This window comes from Nomascus leucogenys, chromosome 9, assembly GCF_006542625.1.
Source record: "Nomascus leucogenys isolate Asia chromosome 9, Asia_NLE_v1, whole genome shotgun sequence".
Classification (NCBI taxonomy): Eukaryota; Metazoa; Chordata; class Mammalia; order Primates; family Hylobatidae; genus Nomascus; species Nomascus leucogenys.
The window spans coordinates 71,366,518-71,389,879 of NC_044389.1; the positions used below are offsets into that span (position 1 = coordinate 71,366,518).

A 23,362-nucleotide genomic window follows, 5' to 3' on the forward strand; every position below is an offset into this window, starting at 1 on the left:
TGTTGGGAAAACTGGCTAGCATATACTGTAAACCAAAACTGGACCCTTTCCCTACACCTTATACAAAAATTAACTCAAGATGGATTAAAGACTTAAATGTTAAACTCCAAACCATAAAAACCCTAGCAGAAAACCAGGCAATACCATTCAGGATATAGGCATGGGCAAGGACTTTATGACAAAAATGCCGAAAGCAATTGCAACAAAAGCCAAAATTGACAAATGGGATCTAATTAAACTAAAGAGCTTCTTTACAGCAAAAGAAACTCATGAGTGAACAGGCAGCCTACAAAACAGAAGAAAATATTTGCACTGTACCCATCTGACAAAGGTCTAATATCTAGAATCTACAAGGAACTTAAACAAATTTACAAGAAAAAAAAACCCCATCATAAAGTGGGCAAAGGATATGAACAGACAATTCAATAAGGAAGACATTTTTGCGGCCAACAAACATGAAAAAAAGCTCAACATTGCTGATCATCAGAGAAATGCAGATCAAAACCACAATGAGATACCATCTCATGCCAGTCAGAATGGCGATTATTAAAAAGTTGAGAAACAATAGATGCTGGCAAGGCTATGGAGAAATAGAAACGCTTTTACACTGTTGGTGGGAGTGTAAATTAGTTCAATTATTGTGGAAGACATTGTGGTGATTCCTCAAGGATATAGAACCAGAAATCCCATTTGACTCAGCAATCCCATTACTGGGTATATACCCAAAGGAATACAAATCATTCTACTAAAAGACAGATGCACACATATGTTTATTGCAGCACTATTTACGACAGCAAAGACATGGAACCAACCCAAATGCCCATCAATGATAGACTGGAAAAAGAAAATGTGATACATATACACCATGGAATCCTATGCAGCCATGAAAAGGAATGAGATCATGTCCTTTGTCAGGACATTGATGAAGCTGGAAGCCATCATTCTCAGCAAACTAACACAGGAACAGAAAACCAAACACCACATATTCTCACTCATAAGTGGGAGTTGAACAATGAGAACACATGGACACAGGCAGGGGAACAACACACACTGGAGCCTTTTGGTGGGGAGCGAGGGAAGGGAGAGCATCAGGACAAATAGGTAATACATGTGGGGCTTAAAAAAGTGACTGGTTAATAGGTGCAGCAAACCACCATGGCACATGTATACCTACTTAACAAACCTGCACGTTCTGCACATGTTTCCTGGAACTTAAAGGAGAAAAAATAAATAAATAAGATCAGTTCAGCAGGAAAACATAGGAATTCCAAATGTGTGTATGCATAACAACTGAGCTTCAAAATACTTGAAACAAAAACTTACAGAAATAAAAGGAAAAATAGACAAATCTAAAAATTATATTTGGAGACTTTTTACTCTTTTTTGTGATAAATAGAACTAATAGATAGAACATCATATAGAAGTGCATTGTCAAATGGACTAGATATGATTGATATTTATTGAACATTCTATCCAGCAGCAGAATACACACTTTTTTCAACTGCCTGTAGAACGTTCACCAAGATAGACCGTATTTTGAGTCATAACACAAACATGAACAAATTTTAAAGGATTGCAATAATTAAAAGTATGTTCTCTCACTATACTGGAATTGAACTAGAAATTAATAACAGAAAAATAACAAAGTCTTCAAACTCTTAGATTAAAATTAAGCAGCAGCCTTATCAATGATCAATGGGTCAAAGAGGAAGTCTCAAGGGAAATTTAAAAATATTTTGAACTGAAAGAAAATGAAAATATGGTTTATCAAAATTTGTGGGAGGTAGCTTAAAGCACTGCTTAGAGAGAACTTTGTGGCATTAAAAAGCTTATTTAGAAAGAAAAGTATTCAATCAATAATTTAAGCCTTCACTTACAAAATGAGAAAAATATTAAGAGCATAATAAACGGAAGGTAAGTACAAGGAAAGAAATAATGATAAAAGTAGAAAGCAGTGTTATTGAAAATAGAAGAACCGTAGAGAAAATCAGTGGAACCAAAAGCTAGCTCTTTGAAAAGATCAATAAAATGATAAACCTTTAGCAAGAGAGTCAAAGAGAACAAAAGAAAACGTAAGTTACCAGTATCAGTGAAACAGAGAATATCATTACCCTGCAGGCCCTGCAGACATTAAAAGCTTTGTAGTGGAATCTGACAACAGTTCTCTCTATATACATTTAACAGCTTGGATCAAATGGACAATTCTTCCAAAACCACAAACTATCAAAACTCAACCAAGATGCAATAGATAATCTAAATAGGTTATCTATAACTATAAAGGATGGAATTCATGGTTTAAAGCCTTAAAAAGAAGTTCCCCTTGACCGGGCATGGTGCTCATGCCTGTAATCCCAGCACTTTGGGAGGCTGAGGTGGGCAGGTCACTTGAGACCAGGAGTTCAAGACCAGGCTGGCCAACATATTGTATTTTTAGTGAAACTCCATCTCTACTAAAAATAAAAAAAATTAACTTGGGCATGGTGGTGCATGCCTGTAATCTCTGCTACTCGGGAGGCTGAGGCAGGAGAATTACTTGAACCCAGGAGGTGGAGGTTGCAGTGAGCCGAGATCACACCACTGCACTCCAGCCAGGGCAACAGAGTGAGACTCTGTCCCAAAAAAAAAAAAAAAAGAAAGAAATCTCTAGACCTCTAGACTCATGTGGTTTCTCTGCCAAATGTTATCAAGCATTTAGATAAGAAATGACACGGATGAAATAAAATGTGCTTTAAACAATAGGAAAAACAGTCTAAAGAAGAAACTCACATGGTTATGTGAATTGATACAGAAAACAGAATTTGACATTATGCAGCATCCATTTATGATAAGAACTCTCATGAGGAACACACTAGAAGTAGAAGGAAACTTTTTCAACCTGATGAAGGACATCTACCAACAAATCTTATAGCTTTGTCAAACAGTGTTGAAAGATTGCATTCTTTCAGTTCATTTGGGGTGCTATAACAAAAATACCACAAACTTGTTGGCTTATAAAGAACAAACATTTATTCTTACAGTTCTAGAGGCTGGAAACTTTAAGGCCAAGGTGCCAACAGATTTGGTGTCTGCTGAGCACTGTCATCCTCATAGATGGTACCTTTTTAGCTCTATCTTCATACAGTGAAAGGGGCTAGCTAGCCAGCCCTCTATGGTCTCTTTTATAAGGGCACTAATCTCAACCATGAGGGCTTTGCCCTCATGACCTTATCACTTCCCAAAAGGCTGCAATACCTAACACCATCACCTTGGGGGTGATTTCAGCATATACGTTTTGGGGGATTCAAACATTCAGACCATTGAACATGGCAAGGATGTCCACTCTCACTACTGCTATTCAACATCATGCTAGAAGTCCTAGCCAGTGTAATAAGGAAAGAATGGGGGCGGGGGGTGTGTGGGTGGCAGGGGGAAGCAAACAAATTGGAAAGGAAGAAAAAAAACCATCTCTATTCTCAGAAAAAATTATTTCTATTAAAAATTGCAGTGTCTACATTGAAAATTAAAAAACTATTAGTTAAATTTGTATGATTTAAGGTCAATACACAAAAATCTACTATATGTATATTAACAATATGCAATTGGAAACTGGAATAAAAGATACAATTTATAATAGTTCCAAACAAATAAAATACATAGGTATAACTTTAACAAAACATATATAAGATTTATATGCTGAAAACTACAAAAGTCTGGTAGAAGAAATCCAAGACCTCTGTAACTGGAGAGACATTGTGTTCATGGATTAAGGCCCTTAACATATTATAGTTAATATTTCGGTTCTTCTCAAGTTGACTTTGTAGATTTAACACAATTTCAGCTAAAATTCCAGTAGGATTCTTTTTTTGTAGATACAGACAAGCCAATTACAAAGTTTATATGGGAAGGTAAAGGATCTAGAATACCTGAAGCAATTTTGAAAAATAAGAATAAAGTTGAAGGAATCACCTGATTTTGAGGCTTACTATAGAGGTATAGTAACCCAGGGTATGTGGTACTGACAGAGGTGTAGATGCAGTCCAACAGAACAGAGTAAAGCCCAGAAATATATCCACACAAATGTGGTTAACTGACTTTTGATAGAAATGTAAAAGAGATTCCATATAGAAAGGATTTTGTTAGTTGTTTTTAGCAAAGGGTGGTGGAACACTTGGACATTCATACCTTAAAAAAAAGAACCTTGATCTGAATCTCACAGCTTTTTAAAACAGTTAACTCAAAATGAATCACAGATCTCAATGTAAAATGTGAGTCAATAAAGCTTTCAGAAGAGAGCAGAGGAGAAATTCTTCATAACCTGAGATTAGGCAGAGAGTTCTTAGACATGACACCAAAAACATAATCCATAAAGGAAAAAGTTGTTAAGACTTATCTATGAGCGTGTTAAGAGAATGAAAAGACAGTCTACAGGCTGGGAGAAATTATTTGCAAATCACGTATCTGACAAAGGATTTGTATCCAGAATATATTTAAAAAACAACTCAACAATAGTGAAGTAAAAATTTAATTTTAAAAATTGGCAAGAACTTCGAACAGACATTTATCCAAAGAGGATGGATGGCAAATAAGCACATGAAAAGATGTATGACACCTTTAGCCACCAGGGAAATGCAAATTAAAACCGTGATGAAATACCATTATACTTGTTAGAATGGGTAAAATTAAATACTGATAATAGCAAGTGTTGGCAAGGATGCAGAGCAACTGGAACTCTCATAATTGCTGGTGTTAATGCAAAATGGGATGGCCATTCTGGAAAATGATTTGGCAGGGTTTTTTTTCTTTTTTTAAAATAAATATATATTTACCACATAACCTAGCAATCTCACACCTGGGTATTTACTCCAGTGTTAGGAAAACTTATTGTCATACAATAAGCTGTATATGAACGTTCATTGCATCTCTATTTATAATCACTAAAAACTGTCAACAGTGCTCTGTAGTTCATCCATTATAAAGTGGAATACTCCTCACCAATAAAAGGAACAAACTGTTGATACATGCAACGACTTAATTGAATCTCAGAGGCATTATGAGTAAAACAATCCAGTTTCAAAGAGTTAGACACTATATGATTTCATTTACATGACAGTATAAAAAACTCAAAACTATAGTGAGAGAAAACAGATTGTTGGTTGTCAGGGGTTAAGGATGAGGAGAGGATGCAACTGTAAGGAATAGCATGAAGAACATTTTTGGGGTGATGGGACTGTTCTGTACCTTGATTGTGGTGGTAGTTACATGTGTTTGAATTCATAGACTTATACACCAAAAAAAGGTCATTTATTCTATGATAATTAAAAAATTTTTAAAGCTGACTCTGGTTTCAGTGCCTTGGCTCAGAAACAAGATAGAATATCTCTTAGGGAAATAGTCCAGATACCCCAAAATGTTTAGACTGAAGTAATTAATTAAGAAAGAAATTGGAATATGGCTTTGGAAAAAGACCTTTCAGATACAGAAACAAACAAAATGAGGGAAAGAGAGCTTAGTCATGTTGTGGGAGGCAGGGAGACTCTAGGATGAAAATTAGATACCAGGCCATCTTCTGTGTTGGGAACTGCAGAGGAACTTGGATGTATAATATTTTGTTTTGAGCGGTTTGCCGAGATGCAGTGTATCTCCATTACCCAGACTTTCAGTAAAAGTCTGCTGCACCCCACAGACTGGGTTGATAGTATTTTGGAGAAAAAGCAGTCAAAAGAGCAGAGTATAGCAGCAGGAGGAAAGATGTGCAGGAGGGTAAGAGTTCAGTGGGAACAGGAAATCAAGAGTTAGGGTGAACGTGAGGACTTAGAATGTGCAGAATGGTAGGGTGAAGAGCTGGGTTTCCTATAGTATGTCTCTGTCTTGTTTTCTACTATTAAAGAAAAGTATAATTGTAGAGTTGACAATTTGCAGAAAAGCAGAAAGGAGACATCTAAGTGGTGAAAGTTTAACCCTCTTTGTACTATCAACTGCTTACATTTATTTTATTATAGTTTTATTAAAAACTTAGTGCCAACTGTTAATCACTAATTTTGTATATACTGTATATAGTAGTCCCTCCTTATCTGCAGGGGATGTGTTCCAAGACCCCCACTAGATACCTGAAACCTTGGATAGTACCTAATTCTATATATACCATGCTTTTTCAATCTGATAACGGGGGCAGCTACTAACGGACTAACAGGCAGGGAGCATATGCGGCATGGATACGCTGGACAAAGGGATGGTTCATGTCCCAGGCAGAGCGGGACAGCGAGAGATTTCGTCACATGACTCAGAATGGTATGCAATTTAAAACTTATGAGTTGCTTATTTCTGGAAATTTCCACTTAATATTTTTGCACTGCACTGATCGCAGGTTACTGAAACTCTGGAAAGCAAAACCTCAGATAAAGGGGAACTACTGTCCTTTCTACCCAGATGCTGATATTATTAACTGTAAGCCATTGGATGTGTTTCTCATGTGAACAGACGATGAGGAAAAAGTTAATTTTCCATTATCCATAAGTAGGGTATTCACTTTGTAGGTTACTTTTACCAATTTCAAATCTATCTAATTCTTTTCCAGAGGAAAGACAATATAGCTTAGTTAAGTATAATGGGCTTTGAAGTCAGACAGACCTGGTGTCCATCCCAGTTCCACCAATCATTAGTTGTGAGCCTTGGCCAAATTACATCCTCTTTCTAAGCTGAGGACAACAACCCTGTGCCCTTGCTTCACAGGGTTGTTGCAAGGCTTAAGAATCTGCATCATCCATCTACCCCCTAGACGCATATCATCCTTCTCAGTTACCATTTTATGGTGGTTAAATGACAAATTTACCATTAACTCAAAAACATTAAAAAATTATGATGGGCTCAAGAGCTAAGTAGAACTGACCCTAATAATGCAAGTCCAGCTGAACTGCTGACTTGCTGTAAGCAGTACTCCACATTGGCCACTCTGCTGCCCTACCTACCATGACTTGTTCGGAACTGGAAACATTACTAAAGAGTTTTAAAAACTTTAAAGTGTTGCTGTGAAAGGTTCAAAGAGAAAGTATACTTTTATCCTCAAAAAATATCAAATGCTTCTTCAGTGTGTTTAGTTATTTTAATGTGTGGGTTGAGGTTCCATCATCTGCAAAATATAGTGTATATTCTTGACAGAATGAATCAGAAGAGACTGCATGTGAAAATGAATCAGAGGGCACTTCAGCCTGAATGTTCCCAAGTGGGGCAGGGGTGTATTCAGAGAGGGGAGTGAATGAGGCATTCATCAGCACACTGAGCTGACCTAGGGGGTAGATTCTAGAAGAGGGATTATAGTTCCACAGTGACAGATCTCCAGCCTCAATTAGACGAGCGCAATTTTCTGGCTAGAAAGAATAAGTTAGACTTGTGTAACCAGTGGTTTGGTTCTCCATCAACATTTGCATTGCTGAACAGTATTTCTGCCTTTGTGGCTACAGGTTTTATTGTTGTGGTGAGGGTAGCTGGATTTCCTGTTCCTATTGTCCATCTTCTTTAACCTCTACTCACTACTTCCCAACTCAGCCTTGCACCAGGCACAAGGAATAGTCCTTTACCTTGCAAAAATGTAAGGAATGCTATCAAAGGAGCTCAGGTGGGGCTGGTGAGTGATGGGACAGGAATTGGTTTGCCTAGAGATTGACGTGACTGGGAGTCAATGGTCATTGGAATCCAGGTGTTCCCTTTTGAGGCTACTAAGCTGTAGTAAAGACAAGCTCTAGAGAGGGATGCTATTGAGAGACTGAGGGAAAGAAAACGGCAGACAGATCAGAGCGACAGTGTCCTGTCAGGATAGTGGGGAAAATTATTAGTGTTGTGTTAGGCCATATACTAACATTCAGACAGGTAAGGCTGCTAGTCAGTAGCAGGAAGGTTAGGTACCAAGAGACAGACCTCAGTCGTGAATAAGGCATCAGGCTAGGTCCCAGGCCTAGAGAACAGAAAAGCCGTCCAAGTCCTGGAATTGGTACAAGGTGGAAATTTGGTTAGAGTGGAGTCTGAGCCACCTGGGCCCCTTTGATAGCGTTCCTTACATTTTTGCAAGGTAAAGATAGGACTGTTCTTTGTGCCTGGTGCAAGGCTGAGTTGGGAAGTAAGTAGTGAGCAGAGGTTAAAGAAGATGGACAATGGGAACAATAGGAATTACAGAATCTTTCTGTTTACTATGGTAATTTATCTGGCACGAGCATATTTTCAGTTAAAAATGTTATTGTTTTAAAGGAATATATTTATGCAAACTGTGTTCAGGTTAAATAACAGTTCCTTGCCTCACCTGTCCTTATCTTGAATCTCACCCCCTATCATTTCAACTCTTTAGCTTTTTTTTTTTTTCCTGCTTACCTTTATGTTTCTAAATAACATGCTTATAATATTATTTCTTGATTTTTTTTCAATATTGGACATAATCTGGAAACTTCACACTGGCAAAGATTAGAGTTCTGTTGTATTCTCTACCCACCCTTTCCTCTTCCTCACCACCAGACACTCATCCTTCCCCAGAGAGTTAATCTTTTAAATAAAATTTGACAATTATTAACTATGGAAAGTATTTTTGTTTGGTTATTATGATTGCATGTACCATGATTGCTTTTCTTTCTTATAAATCATTTAGTTTTTCCTGAAGTTAATGACTTTAATTTTTTTTCCACAGTAACCTCTGTATCTCTAGTAGAATTATAAAACTCATAATGCTCTAAAACTCTTTAAATAGTGTTCTCTTTTTCACCTTGGAGACATCCCTCCACCTTTGCTTTGTAGGCATGCTACATAGCTGTCTGGAAAGGTTCTTCACCTCCTTCCTGTCTGTGTAAGATTCCTGGTTCCTAAATCCTGAGTTCTTTGTTTTGGAGGCATATCTTCCAGTAGCTTTCTGAGAAAAACAGTATGGGAGGTGAAATATTTTGAGAGCTTTACACGCTCCAGAACTGCCCATTTGCTCCCCTTGCCTCACGTTTCATTCACAGTTGGTGTATTGAATTCTTGATTGGATGTTACTTTCGTTCAGAATTGTGAGGGCATCCCTCCATTGTCTTACAGTTTTCGGTGTTGCTTCTGAGAAGTATGATGCCATTCTGATCCCTGTTCTATTGTGTATAAACATGTTCTTTTCTAGAAACTTTTAGACTCTTTCTTGTTATTCTGAAATTTCAAGATGAAGGGTGGGTTCTACAGTAGGTATTTTGTTGGTATTATTCTGGGCACTTAATAGATCCTTTCAGTGTGAAATTTTCTTGTGATTCTTTTTTTTGAAATATTTATATCTTATGTCTTCTCCATTATCTTTTTGGATGTTGGATCTCTTGGAACAATCCTCCAATTTCTTACCTTTTTTCCCCTTCTGATTTTCTCTTTGCTTTTTTCTTCTATTTCCTAGAAAATCTCTTCATTTCTAACTTTCAATCCTGCTTTTGAAGGTTTTTTTTTTTTTTAATTTATGCTGCCACATTTTTGGTTTCCAAGATATTTCTGTTGGTTTGTTTTTTGAATAATACTTTCCTATAGCACTCTCTTTCTAGTTCATGAGTGGAAATATCTTCTTTGATTTCTCAAAAGACTTTTAAGAAACTTTGCTCCCTGCATGATCTGTTTTTTCAGAGTTCATTTCCTTTTGTTTATGTTGCTCTTTGCCTTTCATGTTTAAGTTTTCCTCACACATAGGGTGATCCTTGTCTGGCCTTTTACATTTAAGGGTGAGGTGCTAAAATGTGAGTGGAGCTGTGTGTGTATGGGTGATTCTTATTGACTGATGGGAAGCTAGACATTTCATTGAGGGATGCACAAATGTCACTATCTGTGGGTCTTGTCTTTTGGGCCAGTTTTCTCAGGGAGAGATCCTTCTGTTTCCTGGCTGAATACATACAAGACTGTGTTCCAGAACTGAGGGGAGAAAGTTGTTTAGAATTCTGGGTGTGTTTGTGTGTGGGGGGAGAGGGTCTCGTTGTTCCAGGCAGAGTTTCAGTCACTCCCGCTACTTTTAGGAATACGTTTCATTTCCACTCAACATTTAGGCCTCTTGGGTGGAACGTCTCCAAATAATACAGGCTTCTCCCTGGAGAGAGAAGCACCAGGCACGTGGCTGTATAGGTTCAGGGAACATCTGGGAGGTGTGTGCTACTATAGTTATGTGTGTTACCCTGGGTCTCCAAATGTAAATTGATAGAGTTTAGAAATATGTGAAATTTATAATCTCTATAAATATTCAGATTAAGTGGTTCTTGTTAAAAAATAAAACCTCCCAGGAAGATAATCCTGTGTAATGGTAGCAGTATTCCTGTTTCTGGGTTGTACATTTTCCTCCTCCAATTTGTCTCTTTCAGAACAAATCGGAGCTCTGGCAGATCAGCATATCATTCATGTGGCATGTGGCGAGTCCCACAGTCTGGCCCTCAGTGACCGAGGCCAGCTGTTTTCTTGGGGTGCAGGGAGTGATGGTCAGCTAGGACTCATGACTACTGAGGATTCTGTGGCAGTGCCCAGGTAAGAAGGTTTTCAAATGTCAGTCGTTTTAAATGCTATTTCCTGCTGTTTATTTGTTAGACTCCTTGTTTTTCTTCTGTTTTCTTCGTTTAATTGCTATTTCCTTTGCACCACTCCAGTGCCTTATACTATTAAAACACTTGTCACAAAAGTTGCAATTATTTATAGAAGTGTCTGTCTCCGTTTCAAAAATGTGAGTCGGTTGGGAACTGTACTTTATTTATTCTAGTAGCCTGGTTGCTTGCTGAGTGCCTGGCAGTCGATAAATGTTTGAATAAAAAAGACATCTTTCACATCATAGGCTTATTAACCTTCAACTGAAAATTGCAAGTCTGAATTACTCAATTAAGTACTTTAAAATAGAATCACAAAGCTGACCTGTTACTCTGATAGGCCAATCTTAAGCATTACAAACAGCTAAAATACCAGATATACATAGATTCTTTAATGCAAAAATATTAATACAGTAGGTTTCGAGTCTCTGAAAGATTTACTTAAATCTAAACCTTAGATGATTTAGCGAAGTATCTAATAGTTGCCACTAAGAGAACATCCCAAATATTGAAGTTACTTTCAAATGGACTTTTTAGTGGTGGTGTCTCAGTTTGTTGAAGGTTCTTAATGATCAAAGAGCTGCCATTTTATTTCCTTTATTTAATTCTTACTCCTTTGTGCTACAGATGTTCCACATACCACTACTGTAGTACACATTCTTTGTAATTGTTTATTTAATATCTGTTTTTACTACAAAGATGTGAGCTATTAATGGCAGGATAATTGGATGATTTATTTTAGTATCACCATTGCTAGGAGTGCCTGTCACATACATTGCTGAGTACAAATTTAATAAATGGCCTCTCCTCATCTGCCTAATTATCGTCCCCTTTAAAGAACAGCATATTCTTCTTCCTCTTCTTTTTTGCCCTTCTTAGATTTTTGTCTCCTTAATCAAAAGTTGTGTTAAATAAGAGGACCATGGAGGTAAGAGTGATTTGATTCAGTTCCTGATTTAGGACAGGTAATGTCTTAGATTCATTTCTTCCAAAAATTAATTTAATTTTGTGGGGAGAGGAAGAGAGGCAGTAAGAAAAAAGAAGTGCTAGATGTTATGTTGTATGTAATATTAGGGAAAATGTTTATAACATTAATGGCAAAAATATTTGTTGATGACCAAAACACAATTAAGGTTTTTAACGGCATTTCGTTTTTAAAAATGAAGTAATCTGTGCTACAGTAGTAGCTTAATATTCACTGTTCATGTTCAAATTATGGATGACTTCCAAGACTTTGATTTGTATATAGTTTTCTATTATAAGTTAATTGAAATAAGTTCATTAATTTATACCTTTGTATTGTGGAAAGTAACATAGCTTTGATGTCAAACAAGCCTTGGATTCCAATACTTTTACTTGTAAGGTGAATGACCTTGGGCAGGTTAACTTTTCTAAGCCTCAGTTTCCTAACTTAAAAATGGAATTACTTACTGTGTACCTTACAGAGTTATGGAGAGGATAGAAGGAGACAAGTAGGTAAAATACAGTATGTGCTTGCACTGTATGAACCCCCTCTTCCCCACCTCAAGGGTACAATTTCTCTATTATTTTTGTTCTTCTGACCTGCTTCTTGTCTACAACGGATTGTGACAAGAGTAATGGTGATGGGGAATTTGAGTGTAAACTTGATAGGAAAAAGGGTTGTTGGTGTATAGCAATCTGAGAAACATTGGTCTCATAGGCAGTAATGCACGTTTCAATTTTAGAAAATAGTGCTGTTCTACAAACTATTGATTAACACAACTTGGGTGAATATCCAGGGAATTAGTCTAAGTGAAAAAAGCCAATCCCAAAAGATTACCTACTGTATGATTTCATTTATATAGTATTTTTAAAATAACAACATTTTTGAAATAGAGGATACACTAGTGGTTGCCAGAAGTTAGGAACAGGGGAAGGGGAGGAGTGGTTATAAAAGTTTAATATGAGGAATTCTCATGGTGTTGAAACTGTTTGGTATCATGACTGTGGCAGAGTGGATACACTTACACGATAAAATTAATACCCAGAAATGAGTACAAGTAAAACTGGAGAAATATGAATATGATTGGTAAATTGGATTAATGTTAATATCCGGGTTATAATATTATACACAGTTTTGCAAAATGTTATCATTAGGGGAAACTGGACAAAGTGTAAAGGGATCTCTCTATATTATTTCTTATAATTGCACATGAATCTGCAGTTATAAGAATAAAAGTTCATTTATATTTGGTACTAAATGTGTTTGTGAACTGTATTTTAGATTTTTATATCTGAGAAAATAAAACATGAACAAAAGCATTATCTAAGTGTTGATCTAAATAATCCTCTATCCTCTCCCCTAAAGGATATCTATCTTCAAAGATACCCCTCTTCCAAGGGGTATACATCTGACCCCTTAGTTTCCAGGGCACAATACACTTACGGAAGATGAACATGACAACTTGTCAACTATTAAAATAGAGAGCAGGAGGTATTCCCAGGGTGCCCAACTTTCTTGGGTAGTACCAAGCACTTTAACTGGAATTTTTCATTTAATTCTCGCCACAACTCTATGAAATAGGTGCTGTTCTCTCTCTTTCACATGAACAAGCAGGGGAGTAAGATTTGAAAAAAATCATGTGACCCTCCTCTTTACTATCCCAGGAAGTTCGGGTTTGGGAGGCATGGCCCTTATTATTTTTTTTAATTGTGGTAAAATACACATAACATAATATTTACCATCTTAACTATTTTTAAATGTGTAGCTCAGTAGTGTTAAATATGTTCACATTGTTGTATAACCAATCCCTGGAACTTTCTTTTTTCTTGCCTTTTTTTTTCTTTTTGGAGACAGGGTCTCACTCTGTAGTCCAGGCTAGAGTGTGGTGGTGTGATCACAGCTCACTGCCTCGAACTCCTGGACTCAGATGATCCTACCACCTCAGACTTCCAAGTAGCTAGGAATGCAGGCGCATGGCACCACACCCAGCTGATTTTGATAGTTTTTGTAGAAATGGGGTCTTGATTTGTTGCCTAGGCTGATCTTGAATTCCTGGCTTCAAGTGATTCTCCGACCTTGGCCTCCCGAAGTGGTGGGATTACAGTGATGAGCCACCGTGCCCGGCCTCTAGAACTTTTTTATCTTGCAAAATCAATTTCTATGAATTTGACTACAGTAGGTACTTCATATAAGTGGAATCATACAGTTTCAGCTTTTTGTGATGGGCTCATTTCATTTAGCATAATGTCCTCTAGGTTCATCCATGTTAAAGCATGTGTCAGAACTTCCTTCCCTTTTAAGGCTGATGAATATTCTGTTGTGTGTATGTACCATATTGTATGTATATACCCAGAAGTGAAATTGACATTTCACTTATTTTGGATGGTGGCATTGCTGTTATTTTGAAAGCCACATAGACACCAGCCATATTCTTAGGATCTTTCTTCTGCAGCTCTTTCCATTTGGCCCTGAATTGAAGAAGACGAGGTGAGAAATGACGGAGGATTGTGGCAATGGGTCTAAATGCAAAAGTGTTTTTTTGTTGTTGTTGTTTTAAACAGTAACTACCTAAGAGACAGGAGGCTGATGAAAGACCTAATAGAATTATATCATGTAAGATTATATATTTGATTTTAAAAAGACTTTTTTTGGAGGGGGGTGGGGGACAGAGTCTCGCTTTGTTGCTCAGGCAGGAGTGCAGTGGTGCGATCTCGGCTCACTGCAACCTCTGCCTCCCAGGTTTAAGCAATTCTCCTGCCTCAGCCTCCCGAGTAGCTGGGATTACAGGCATGTGCCACAACGCCCGGCTAATTTTTTTTGTATTTTTAGTAGAGATGGGATTTCACCATATTGGCCAGGCTAGTCTCGAACTCCTGACCTCAGGTGATTAGCCCACCTCGGCCTCCTAAAGTGCTGAGATTACAAGTGTGAGCCACTGTGCCTGGCCTTAAAAAGACTTTTAGGCAAGATGATGTTATTTATTACTGATATTTAATTGGGAATATTTCTGATAATTGTGTTTGTGCATGAATATCTATCTGAAAAAGAAAGCCTTTTCTGTTTTAGGTTAATACAAAAGCTGAACCAGCAAACAATATTACAAGTTTCCTGTGGCAACTGGCATTGCTTGGCTCTTGCGGCTGGTAAAGTAACATTAAACATATGCTAATGCTGTGTTAATTTTGAAAACATTTCTCTTTGTCTTTTTGTGTGATATTATCTAACTCAAAACTTTGAATTAACTGGTTAGGGTCTATGCATTGCTGTTGGACAGTGACAATTCTCAGATGGGCTTTGCATAGCTCATCCTTTTCTCAGGGTGTGGATGATGAAGTAGGTGGTCATCATTGCTGCTCCAACTTTCACAGGGGAAGATGAGCAGGGGGCAGGACCATACCTAGGTGTTCTGAGCTTGGAGAAGATTGATTTTTCTTAGCGACAGCCAACTCTCAAGCTACATTCCACTATCAAGCTCCCAAATGAATGAAAAAGAAGGAGTTGGAGAAACCTAAATAAATCTCCACTTCTGTGTCCTCCTGCTTGATTATCTGCAGAGTAGACCAAGTGGTCATAGCTGGATCTCCCGAAGTCTTGAGTCTCATAGTCTTAGTGTGGTCAGAACTAGTGTGATCTTGCTTAAGCCTGGTAATTGGCCTGTTCAAAATTGAATTTACTTATACATTTAATATTTTCTGTGTATAAATTTTAATAGTCTTTGAAGGGCAGTAAGACTCAGCTTACCTTTCTGTTATATCACTTGGGAGTTTTGGTTTTGGCAGTCTGACAGCATGAAGTATCTCTATTCCTTTGCTCTTGGGTGGGTTTGGTGTTGGGGGGCAACTGGCAAATGACCCTAATAACTAGATTATTTTTGTGTGTGGAGCTTGTATCATTTTATGGTAATACCAGTTATCCTGTTATTTCAGATGGCCAGTTCTTCACCTGGGGAAAGAACAGCCATGGGCAGCTTGGCTTAGGGAAGGAGTTCCCCTCCCAAGCCAGCCCGCAGAGGGTGAGGTCCCTGGAGGGGATCCCATTGGCTCAGGTGGCTGCCGGAGGGGCTCACAGCTTTGCCCTGTCTCTCTCAGGAGCTGTTTTTGGCTGGGGGATGAATAATGCAGGGCAGCTAGGGCTCAGTGATGAAAAAGGTAGGTAAACCCTTCATATGTATGTATTTAGTTTAAAAGCACACTCATTTAACACATGCTTCTTGAGGATCTGCTATGTGCTAGCCCCATGTGAGATACTAAGGGAGCAGCAGTGAACAAAATACAGAACATCCTCGTCTTAGTGGAGACTGTATTCTAGTGAGTGGAGGTGCAACAAAACCAGTAAATACACAGGGTTTGAGAGTGCAGCTTCCTGCTTTACATAAGGTGGTGAGGAAGGGCCCCTCTGATAAGAAAATGTTTGAGCAGAACCTGTAGGAAATCGGGTGGGAGATGGGACATGTAGATGTCTGGGTGAAAAACGTTCCTATCAGAGAGAACTGGGTGTGCAAAGGTGCTCATGTGGGAAGAGATGTAGTTGGAGAGAAGGGGAAGAGTAGCACAGCTGCAGGTCAGAGAGGTCGTGTAGACCCAGTTATGCAGGGCCCTGAGGGGCAGGGTGAGGATTTAACTGGTTTTCTCAGTGAGAGGGGAAGACCCTGAGGGTTTGGAGGAGAGGCGTGATCCACTTTGGCTTTGGCTGTAGTGGGTCAAGGGGGAAGCTGGAAGACCAGCTTGGAGGTTGTGGGAGTAAAGTCAGATTTTAAACGTATTTTGAAGATGAGGCCAGTTGGTTTTGTTCATTGTTGGGTGTGTGGTTTGAAATAAAGGAACTGCTGGAAGGGCAAAATGACTGTTTCTGAAATGGGGAAAACTGTGTGTAGTAAAGTGAGCTGGAGAGTGGGCAGGGTTGGAGAGTGTAGGGAAACCATGAGGTAGGTTTTAGGTAAATTAAAACTGAGAAGTCTGTTGGATATCCAAGTACAGATGCAGGCAGGAAACTGAACATGCGTCAGGAATCCAGGAATCCAAAATTCATGCCAAGATAGTTGTGTATATTTCATCTCAAAGGCAAATGGTAGTGATATTCTGATATTTAATTTATTCTAGATCGAGAATCTCCATGCCATGTAAAACTCTTACGCACGCAAAAAGTTGTCTATATTAGTTGTGGAGAAGAACACACAGCAGTTCTCACAAAGGTAAGGAGCTCAGAGTATTCTACTTTGGTGCTGGGGATAAGATGGGTGATTAGAATTGCTTGATTATGTTAGTGTAGTGATGGTGTGTGATTACAGTATTGTGGCTTGAAATTGAATGCTCTTTTATTTGGGTTTGTTGTTTTCCAAAGGAATAGAAAAAGACTACTTTTTTATATGTCTGTATTATCCTCTTTTGTAATCTTGTAGATTTTATATATATATAATGTAGATTTTATATATAATGTAGATTATATATAAAATGTAGATTATATATATAAAATGTAGATTATATATATAAATATAATGTATATATATAAAATGTAGATTATATATATTAATATAATGTATATATTTATATATATATAAAATGTAGATTTAAATATATATAAATCTACATTATATATATTTATATATATATAAATTCCTTGATTCTTTATGGAACAAAGCACTTTGTTATTTTTGTTTGTTATTTTATATATATATTATATATTACATATAATATATATAAAATGATGTCCTATGTTCCTTTAAAACAAGTCATTTAAATATATAAAAAAGAAACAGCAATTTAATGTTTTAAAATAATCATGTTTCTTTTGCTTCTAAATACATTCTAGAGAGAATGAAAATGTATTTTTATATTGAACAAATATTATTCTAGGTTCACTTTGATAAAATGCCTTAACATTTATTTAAATACAGCTGTTAAAAAAAGAGCTTACTTACCAAGGAATTTGTAGAGCACTTAATTTCTTACACGTGAATGATCATGTAAAATCATCTCATTTAGCCTAGCTCCTTGTTTCTCCTTTTTTAAAATTTTGCTTCCTAACACATCATTATACTTTTAAACAATTTTAAAAATTTACAGAAGGCACACATTCCTTTGAGCAGTGCTATCTTTGTTCCATAAAGATGCAGTCTGAAAGTCCCTTTTTATTATTTTTCTACTTAATGAACATCCTTACAAAGTGATTTTGGCCAAGTGTCAAGTGAATGTAGTGCTCTTGTGCACATTGTGATAGGCATTTTGTATACAGGTTTTAGAGGTGTACCCTTAAAGATACAGTGAAGTCCTATGGTGTTTGTTCCTTGTTAGAGTGGAGGTGTGTTTACCTTTGGCGCTGGTTCCTGTGGGCAACTTGGACATGACTCCATGAATGATGAGGTTAATCCTAGAAGAGTTCTAGAGCTGATGGGTAGTGAAGTAACTCAGATTGCTTGTGGCAGGTGAGTGCTCCTCAAAGCTTCCTTGTATTCACTAGGACCCAGAAATTGGTCTTATCTTTGTAGTGATGAAGAATGTGATTATACCTAGTCACCGTCATTTTAAGAGATCTTAACTGCATGCACGCCTATGGTGAAATGTGGAGAAAGACCTTGGTAGAGTGTGGCAAGGAAGGGTTTTAGATAAGCAGAGCAACTCGGAGACATTAGGCTTCTTTTGGGATAAAGAGTAGCAGGATGTGGGGAAGGGATAAAGAAAGGAAAAGTGAGAGAGTCCCAAATAACTTCTTGGAAATTTTTGCCTGAGTCTACCCTGCTTCTCTCCGTTCATCTTAGAGGCCACATGCAGCAGATCATTCAGCTCTTTCCTGACTTGCCACCCTTCTCATGATCTAGAGTGTTAGAGAAGGATAGTATAATGGAGAGCAGCCGCTGCAAGAAGAGTCACGTGTTAACATGGGGACGGCTCTATAGGAGTACCCTGTGCTGTGCACATGTGGAAGTTAAAAGTCAGAGTCAGAGTGTACATCCACATTAGTAGAAACTATGCTGATGAGTTAAATTATTTTTTCACAGACAACATACCCTAGCCTTCGTGCCTTCTTCCGGACTCATCTATGCATTTGGTTGTGGAGCAAGAGGTCAATTAGGAACTGGGCACACTTGTAATGTTAAGTGCCCATCTCCTGTCAAGGGTTACTGGGCTGCCCACAGTGGCCAGCTTTCAGCCCGAGCTGGTAAGAATGACTGTCTCTGGAATTTAATGGTATTTTAAGTGATGAAAACAGTAGTTTACAGAATACGTATCTGTTACTTACTTTGAGGTCTTTTGGAGGGAATGAAGATAAGGTATTTTTTAACATCAATTAATAACTTCAATACTTACTATGCATGAAGCTGTATAGTTGAGATCCTAGAGAATAAATAAATCAGGAAATACTGTTGTGTTAGGCCGTTCTTGCATTGCTATAAAGAGCACCTGAGACAGGGCGATTTATGAAGAAAAGAGTTTTAATTGGCTCACAGTTCTGCAGGCCCTTCATGGACCATGATGCAGCCATCTGCTAGGCTTCTGGGGAGGCCTCGGGAATCTTACAGTTATGGCAGAAGGCGAAGAAGGAGCAGACACTTCACATGGCAGAAGCAGGAGCAAGAGAAAGAGTGGAGGGGAGGTGCCATACATTTTACACCACCAGATCTCATGTGAACTCAGAAAAAAGCTCACTTATCACCAAGGGGATGGCCCAAGCCATTCATGAGGGATCCGCCCACATGATCTAAACACATCCCACCATGGCCCACCTCCAACACTGGGGATTACTGCAGTTCAACGTGAGTTTTGACCAGAACATACATTCAAACTATACTAGTTATTTTGTTTCCACAGACCTTGGTAGTGGTGTATACATTTTATTGTTGTTGCTAATAATGACAGTTCACACATGCTGAATGTTTAATGACGTTTCATTACTATGCAAAGCACTCAAAATAACCTAAGAACTAGTTAGTGGTTGTTATCCCCATGTTAGAGATAAGGGAACAAAGTCTTAAGGAGGTCAAGTAATTTGCCCAAGATCACATAGATTCTGGAGGCAAGATTTAAACCCAGGTCATTCTAAATCCTGTGTACTATGTTACCTCTACTTTGCTGTTGGCGTTTTGGTATATAACATGATGTGATTTCTTTTTATGCCATTTATTTTTCTTACCTTAAAAAATAAATAGCAGTCTTGGTTTCACTGGAAATCAAAGTAAGGCAGTCATTAATATTGAATGACTGCTTCACCTTGAAATAATAAATCTGAGGCTGAAATGGAGCTAGAGAATCATTAAAAGGAAGTGTAATTTAATAATTAATTTTGATTTTGAAGTCGATAAAGTGACACCCTTATGCCTTGCCTTGATCAGGAATTTGTTTGAAACAGTAACCATCATAAGTTTTAGTACTGGATTATAAGAAACTCAAGGACACAGACAAACTCTTTTCCTTTTTGTAAAGCTAGCATATAGCACAGGACCTGGCATGAACTTGTCACTCAGGAGACATTTTTGGAATGAATATATGAGCATCTGAAATGTAGTGCAACTTAAAATATAAATAAAAAGATTTTGTTTGGGTGATGTTCCCAAAAGCAAAAGAATGGCTTTGTGTCCTCTTCTGTGTAATTTGTAAATTCTTTTCTCCAAGACATTGTACTCAGATGTGGAATACATTTATTTAGAAAGTTTACCAACTCAAGTGTTTTTTGGTTATTTTGAAGCCACAAATTTTTGAAGTTGAATTATAACCTGACTTCCGTGGTCCTAAATTTGTGCTTGGATGTTTGCCAAAATGATTTTATAACATAAGCAGGTAAATGTCAGTTATGTAAATGACATGGTTTTAGGAACCCTCTTGGTAATGTGGGAGCACAGAGGAAGGCATGGAGGAGTATTGTGGTTAGAGGAAGTTTGAGCTGTGCCTTGAAGGATGATTTGGAGTTAGCCAGGTGTAGAGGACTGTGAGGGAGTTGGTGTGAGCACCACCAAGGTGCAGTTCCAGAAGCACATTTAGGTTATGCTCTCGGTGGGCACATTCATGGAGAATCCTGTGTGCCAGGGGCAGCAGAGGGAGGAGGCACCGAGATGTGAAATACTGTGGTGTATTAGAAATAAAGGCAACGTGGTAGTAGGAGAGTGTCACCTTGGACACAGTGTGATGGGAGGTAAAGCAGGGAGCAGGAAATGGAGGTCCTTCCACGGCAAGATTCGTCCCGAAGGGGCGTGGGCCCACCACACTCACATGCTGAATTATTTGTTACCATAAAGAATAGTGCCCATTTCAGATTTCAGGTCAGTGGCATGACAGAGTTAGAATGAAAAAGAGAAACGAGGTCAGGATTCGCTGGCAGTTGGGGAGGGGCAGAAGAAGAGTTAGAGTGGAGGATACTATTTTATATATTTATTTTTAATTGAAGTAGAAACAGTCCTAGGCAGTGAGCCAGGGGAGATTTCTTACTTCTGTGACACAATTAAAATGGATAGGTACCCACTCTGAAGCGTATTCTGCAACAGTAGAAAAGGGGATCAAGGAGAAACTTCAATTAATGAAAAATATGCTTTCGGAATTTTTTTTTGACAGACCGCTTTAAATATCATATCGTTAAGCAGATCTTCTCTGGAGGAGACCAAACTTTTGTACTTTGCTCCAAATACGAGGTAAAATTTTTCTTGTGACTCTTATTTCCAGGTAGGAATAATAGTGAACCAATATTTATTTTAACAAGTAATTACAACATAAAGAGCAATGTTACTCTTTGTTTCTACCAATCCTATGTTATTTCTAAAATAAGCAAACTAAATCTGGAAGAAGTTGTCTCCATTTGGCTCCCTTGAAGTGCCAACAATTCTCCTGGTATTATGGAGTTCTAATTTACAATTTGAAATTATTTATTTATATTTGTACTTGTTCCAGAAACACTGTAAAGGATGCCTAGGGAGTTTGTGCTTACTTTGGCATTATTTGATTTTCCATTTCTTCCCTGTTAAGTGGCAACAAATGCTAGGTATTTGAGAACTTGGTGGGTTTGTTTGATGTGATTGAGTATATATATGTATGTAAGAGATACCACAGTTTTCAGATGTATTTTATTATTTGTAATCTGCTCATGACATGACACCAAAATTTCCCTCCCATTGTCTCCTGCATCACTGTAGTGGATAAAGACAGTGCGACATTGTCTTTCTGCTTGAAGGTAGAGTGTGGATCCAGGTTTCTGTGACAGGGCTGGAATTCCTTCCACTCTTGGTTGCTGGGGGAATTCAGTCAGAAAAACTCCACAGATTTGTTGTCAGTGCTGCACTCCTTCCCCTGTTCTTTCCCTCCCCTCCCCTCCCCCCTCCCCTCCCCTCCCCCTCCTCTCTCCTCCCCTCTCCCCTCCCCTCCCGTCTCCCCTCCCCTCTCTCCTCCCCTCTCCCCTCCCCCCTCCCCTCTCCCCTCCCATCCCCTCCCCTCCCCTCCCCTCTCTCCTCCCCTCCCCTCTCCCCTCCCCTCCCCTCCCCTCCCCTCTCCTCTCCTCTCCTCTTCTCTCCTCTTCTCCTTCCCCACCCTTCCTGCTTTTATTCAGCAAACATTTCAACAGGACCAGCTCTGAGTGGTGCATGGATCCTTATACTCTCCTGGAGGAGCAAGGGAATGGGCTGTTAGTGATGAAAAAGGAGTCAGAATTGACTGGGAAGAAAATGAGCAACTGTGGAAACCAGGGGCTCTTTCCGTCTTGGAAACTTTCTCTATTAGTTTGATACTTAGCTATCTTTAAGTACACAAAGTTTTTGCCTTCTTGTCACTCTGATTCTATGATTCGGTTGGAAAAGGTCCTGGTGGAGCCCGAGGCTGTAGGCTGGACAGCTGAAGCTGATGATTAGCTATTTTCCAGGTCAGGTGCCTGAAGAAGGTGGCTTAGTGCTACCATCTGGCATGATTTGGATGGAACTGCTGCCTTAGACTTATTTTAGACCCAGCCTCAGGGTGTGTATTACAGAGAAATCCTGAGGAAACCTGAGGTTTTTCTTTGTTTCTTCACGATGTCAATAAAACAAAATACAAAAGGCACTGACTCTGTGGAGGATAATCAGTTTTTGTCCATAAGTAGTAGAGTTTTAAATATTTATTTCCCCTAGAAACTGACTAGTATTGAATAGTATTATTAAATAGTATCCAACTTTAATTTTCCTGTGAAATTTAACATGAAATTCAGTTTTCTTTTGTAAATATAGTATCTGATATATGTAACTGATTTTTATTATTGTAATTAACACCTTGGGCCTGGAAAACAACACACTGATGAGAAGGAAGTGAAGTAGCATACTATTAGAGAGACAGGGCAGGTTAAACTTTAAACAACTGGAAAGAGGGATAGGTATGCATGAAAAGCGTAAGATCACAAAGAAAAAGGAAAGTAAATATTACTTAAGAAGATGTTGCTCTTTCTTTTGAAACTGAAACCTATTCACATTTACTTAAACTATTAACCAGAAATGATTTAGATACAGAGACTGATCAAATCATATGCTTACCCTGTTACCATATCACTTAAAGAACCAAGAAAAAGCACCTGTATAGTTACAGCCTCTATTTTTTTTTTTTTTTTTGAGATGGAGTCTTGCTTTGTTGCCCAGGCTGGGGTACAATGGTGTGATCCTGGCTCACTGCAACCTCCACCTCCTGGTTTCAAGCGATTCTCCTGCCTCAGCCTTCTGAGTAGCTGGGATTACAGGCGTCCACTACCATGCCTGGGTAATTTTTTTTTGTATTTTTAGTAGAGACCGGTTTCACCATGTTGGCCAGGCTGCTTTTGAACTCCTAACCTCAAGTGATCCACCATCCTCGGCCTCCCAAAGTGCTAGGATTACAGGCGTGATCCACCACGCCCGGCCACAGCCTCTATTTTTATAAAAGCCTGACTCATTCATTAC

General features: G+C 38.4%; 1 protein-coding gene across 2 annotated transcripts in view; it reads left to right on the plus strand.

Moving 5' to 3' along the window:
* Positions 1 to 23,362, plus strand: part of HERC3 (HECT and RLD domain containing E3 ubiquitin protein ligase 3) — a 138,157-nt gene that overhangs the window by 47,544 nt on the left and 67,251 nt on the right. For both annotated transcript variants that reach the window (XR_004031735.1, XM_030819118.1), the window contains exons 4-10: positions 10,314 to 10,473; positions 14,557 to 14,633; positions 15,417 to 15,638; positions 16,590 to 16,681; positions 17,781 to 17,911; positions 18,485 to 18,645; positions 21,030 to 21,106. Coding sequence is in view for 1 of the 2 variants with exons in the window: in XM_030819118.1 (XP_030674978.1) it covers positions 10,314 to 10,473; positions 14,557 to 14,633; positions 15,417 to 15,638; positions 16,590 to 16,681; positions 17,781 to 17,911; positions 18,485 to 18,645; positions 21,030 to 21,106 (920 nt within the window). In the remaining variant the exon portion in view is untranslated. The remainder of the gene's footprint in view (positions 1 to 10,313; positions 10,474 to 14,556; positions 14,634 to 15,416; positions 15,639 to 16,589; positions 16,682 to 17,780; positions 17,912 to 18,484; positions 18,646 to 21,029; positions 21,107 to 23,362) is intronic.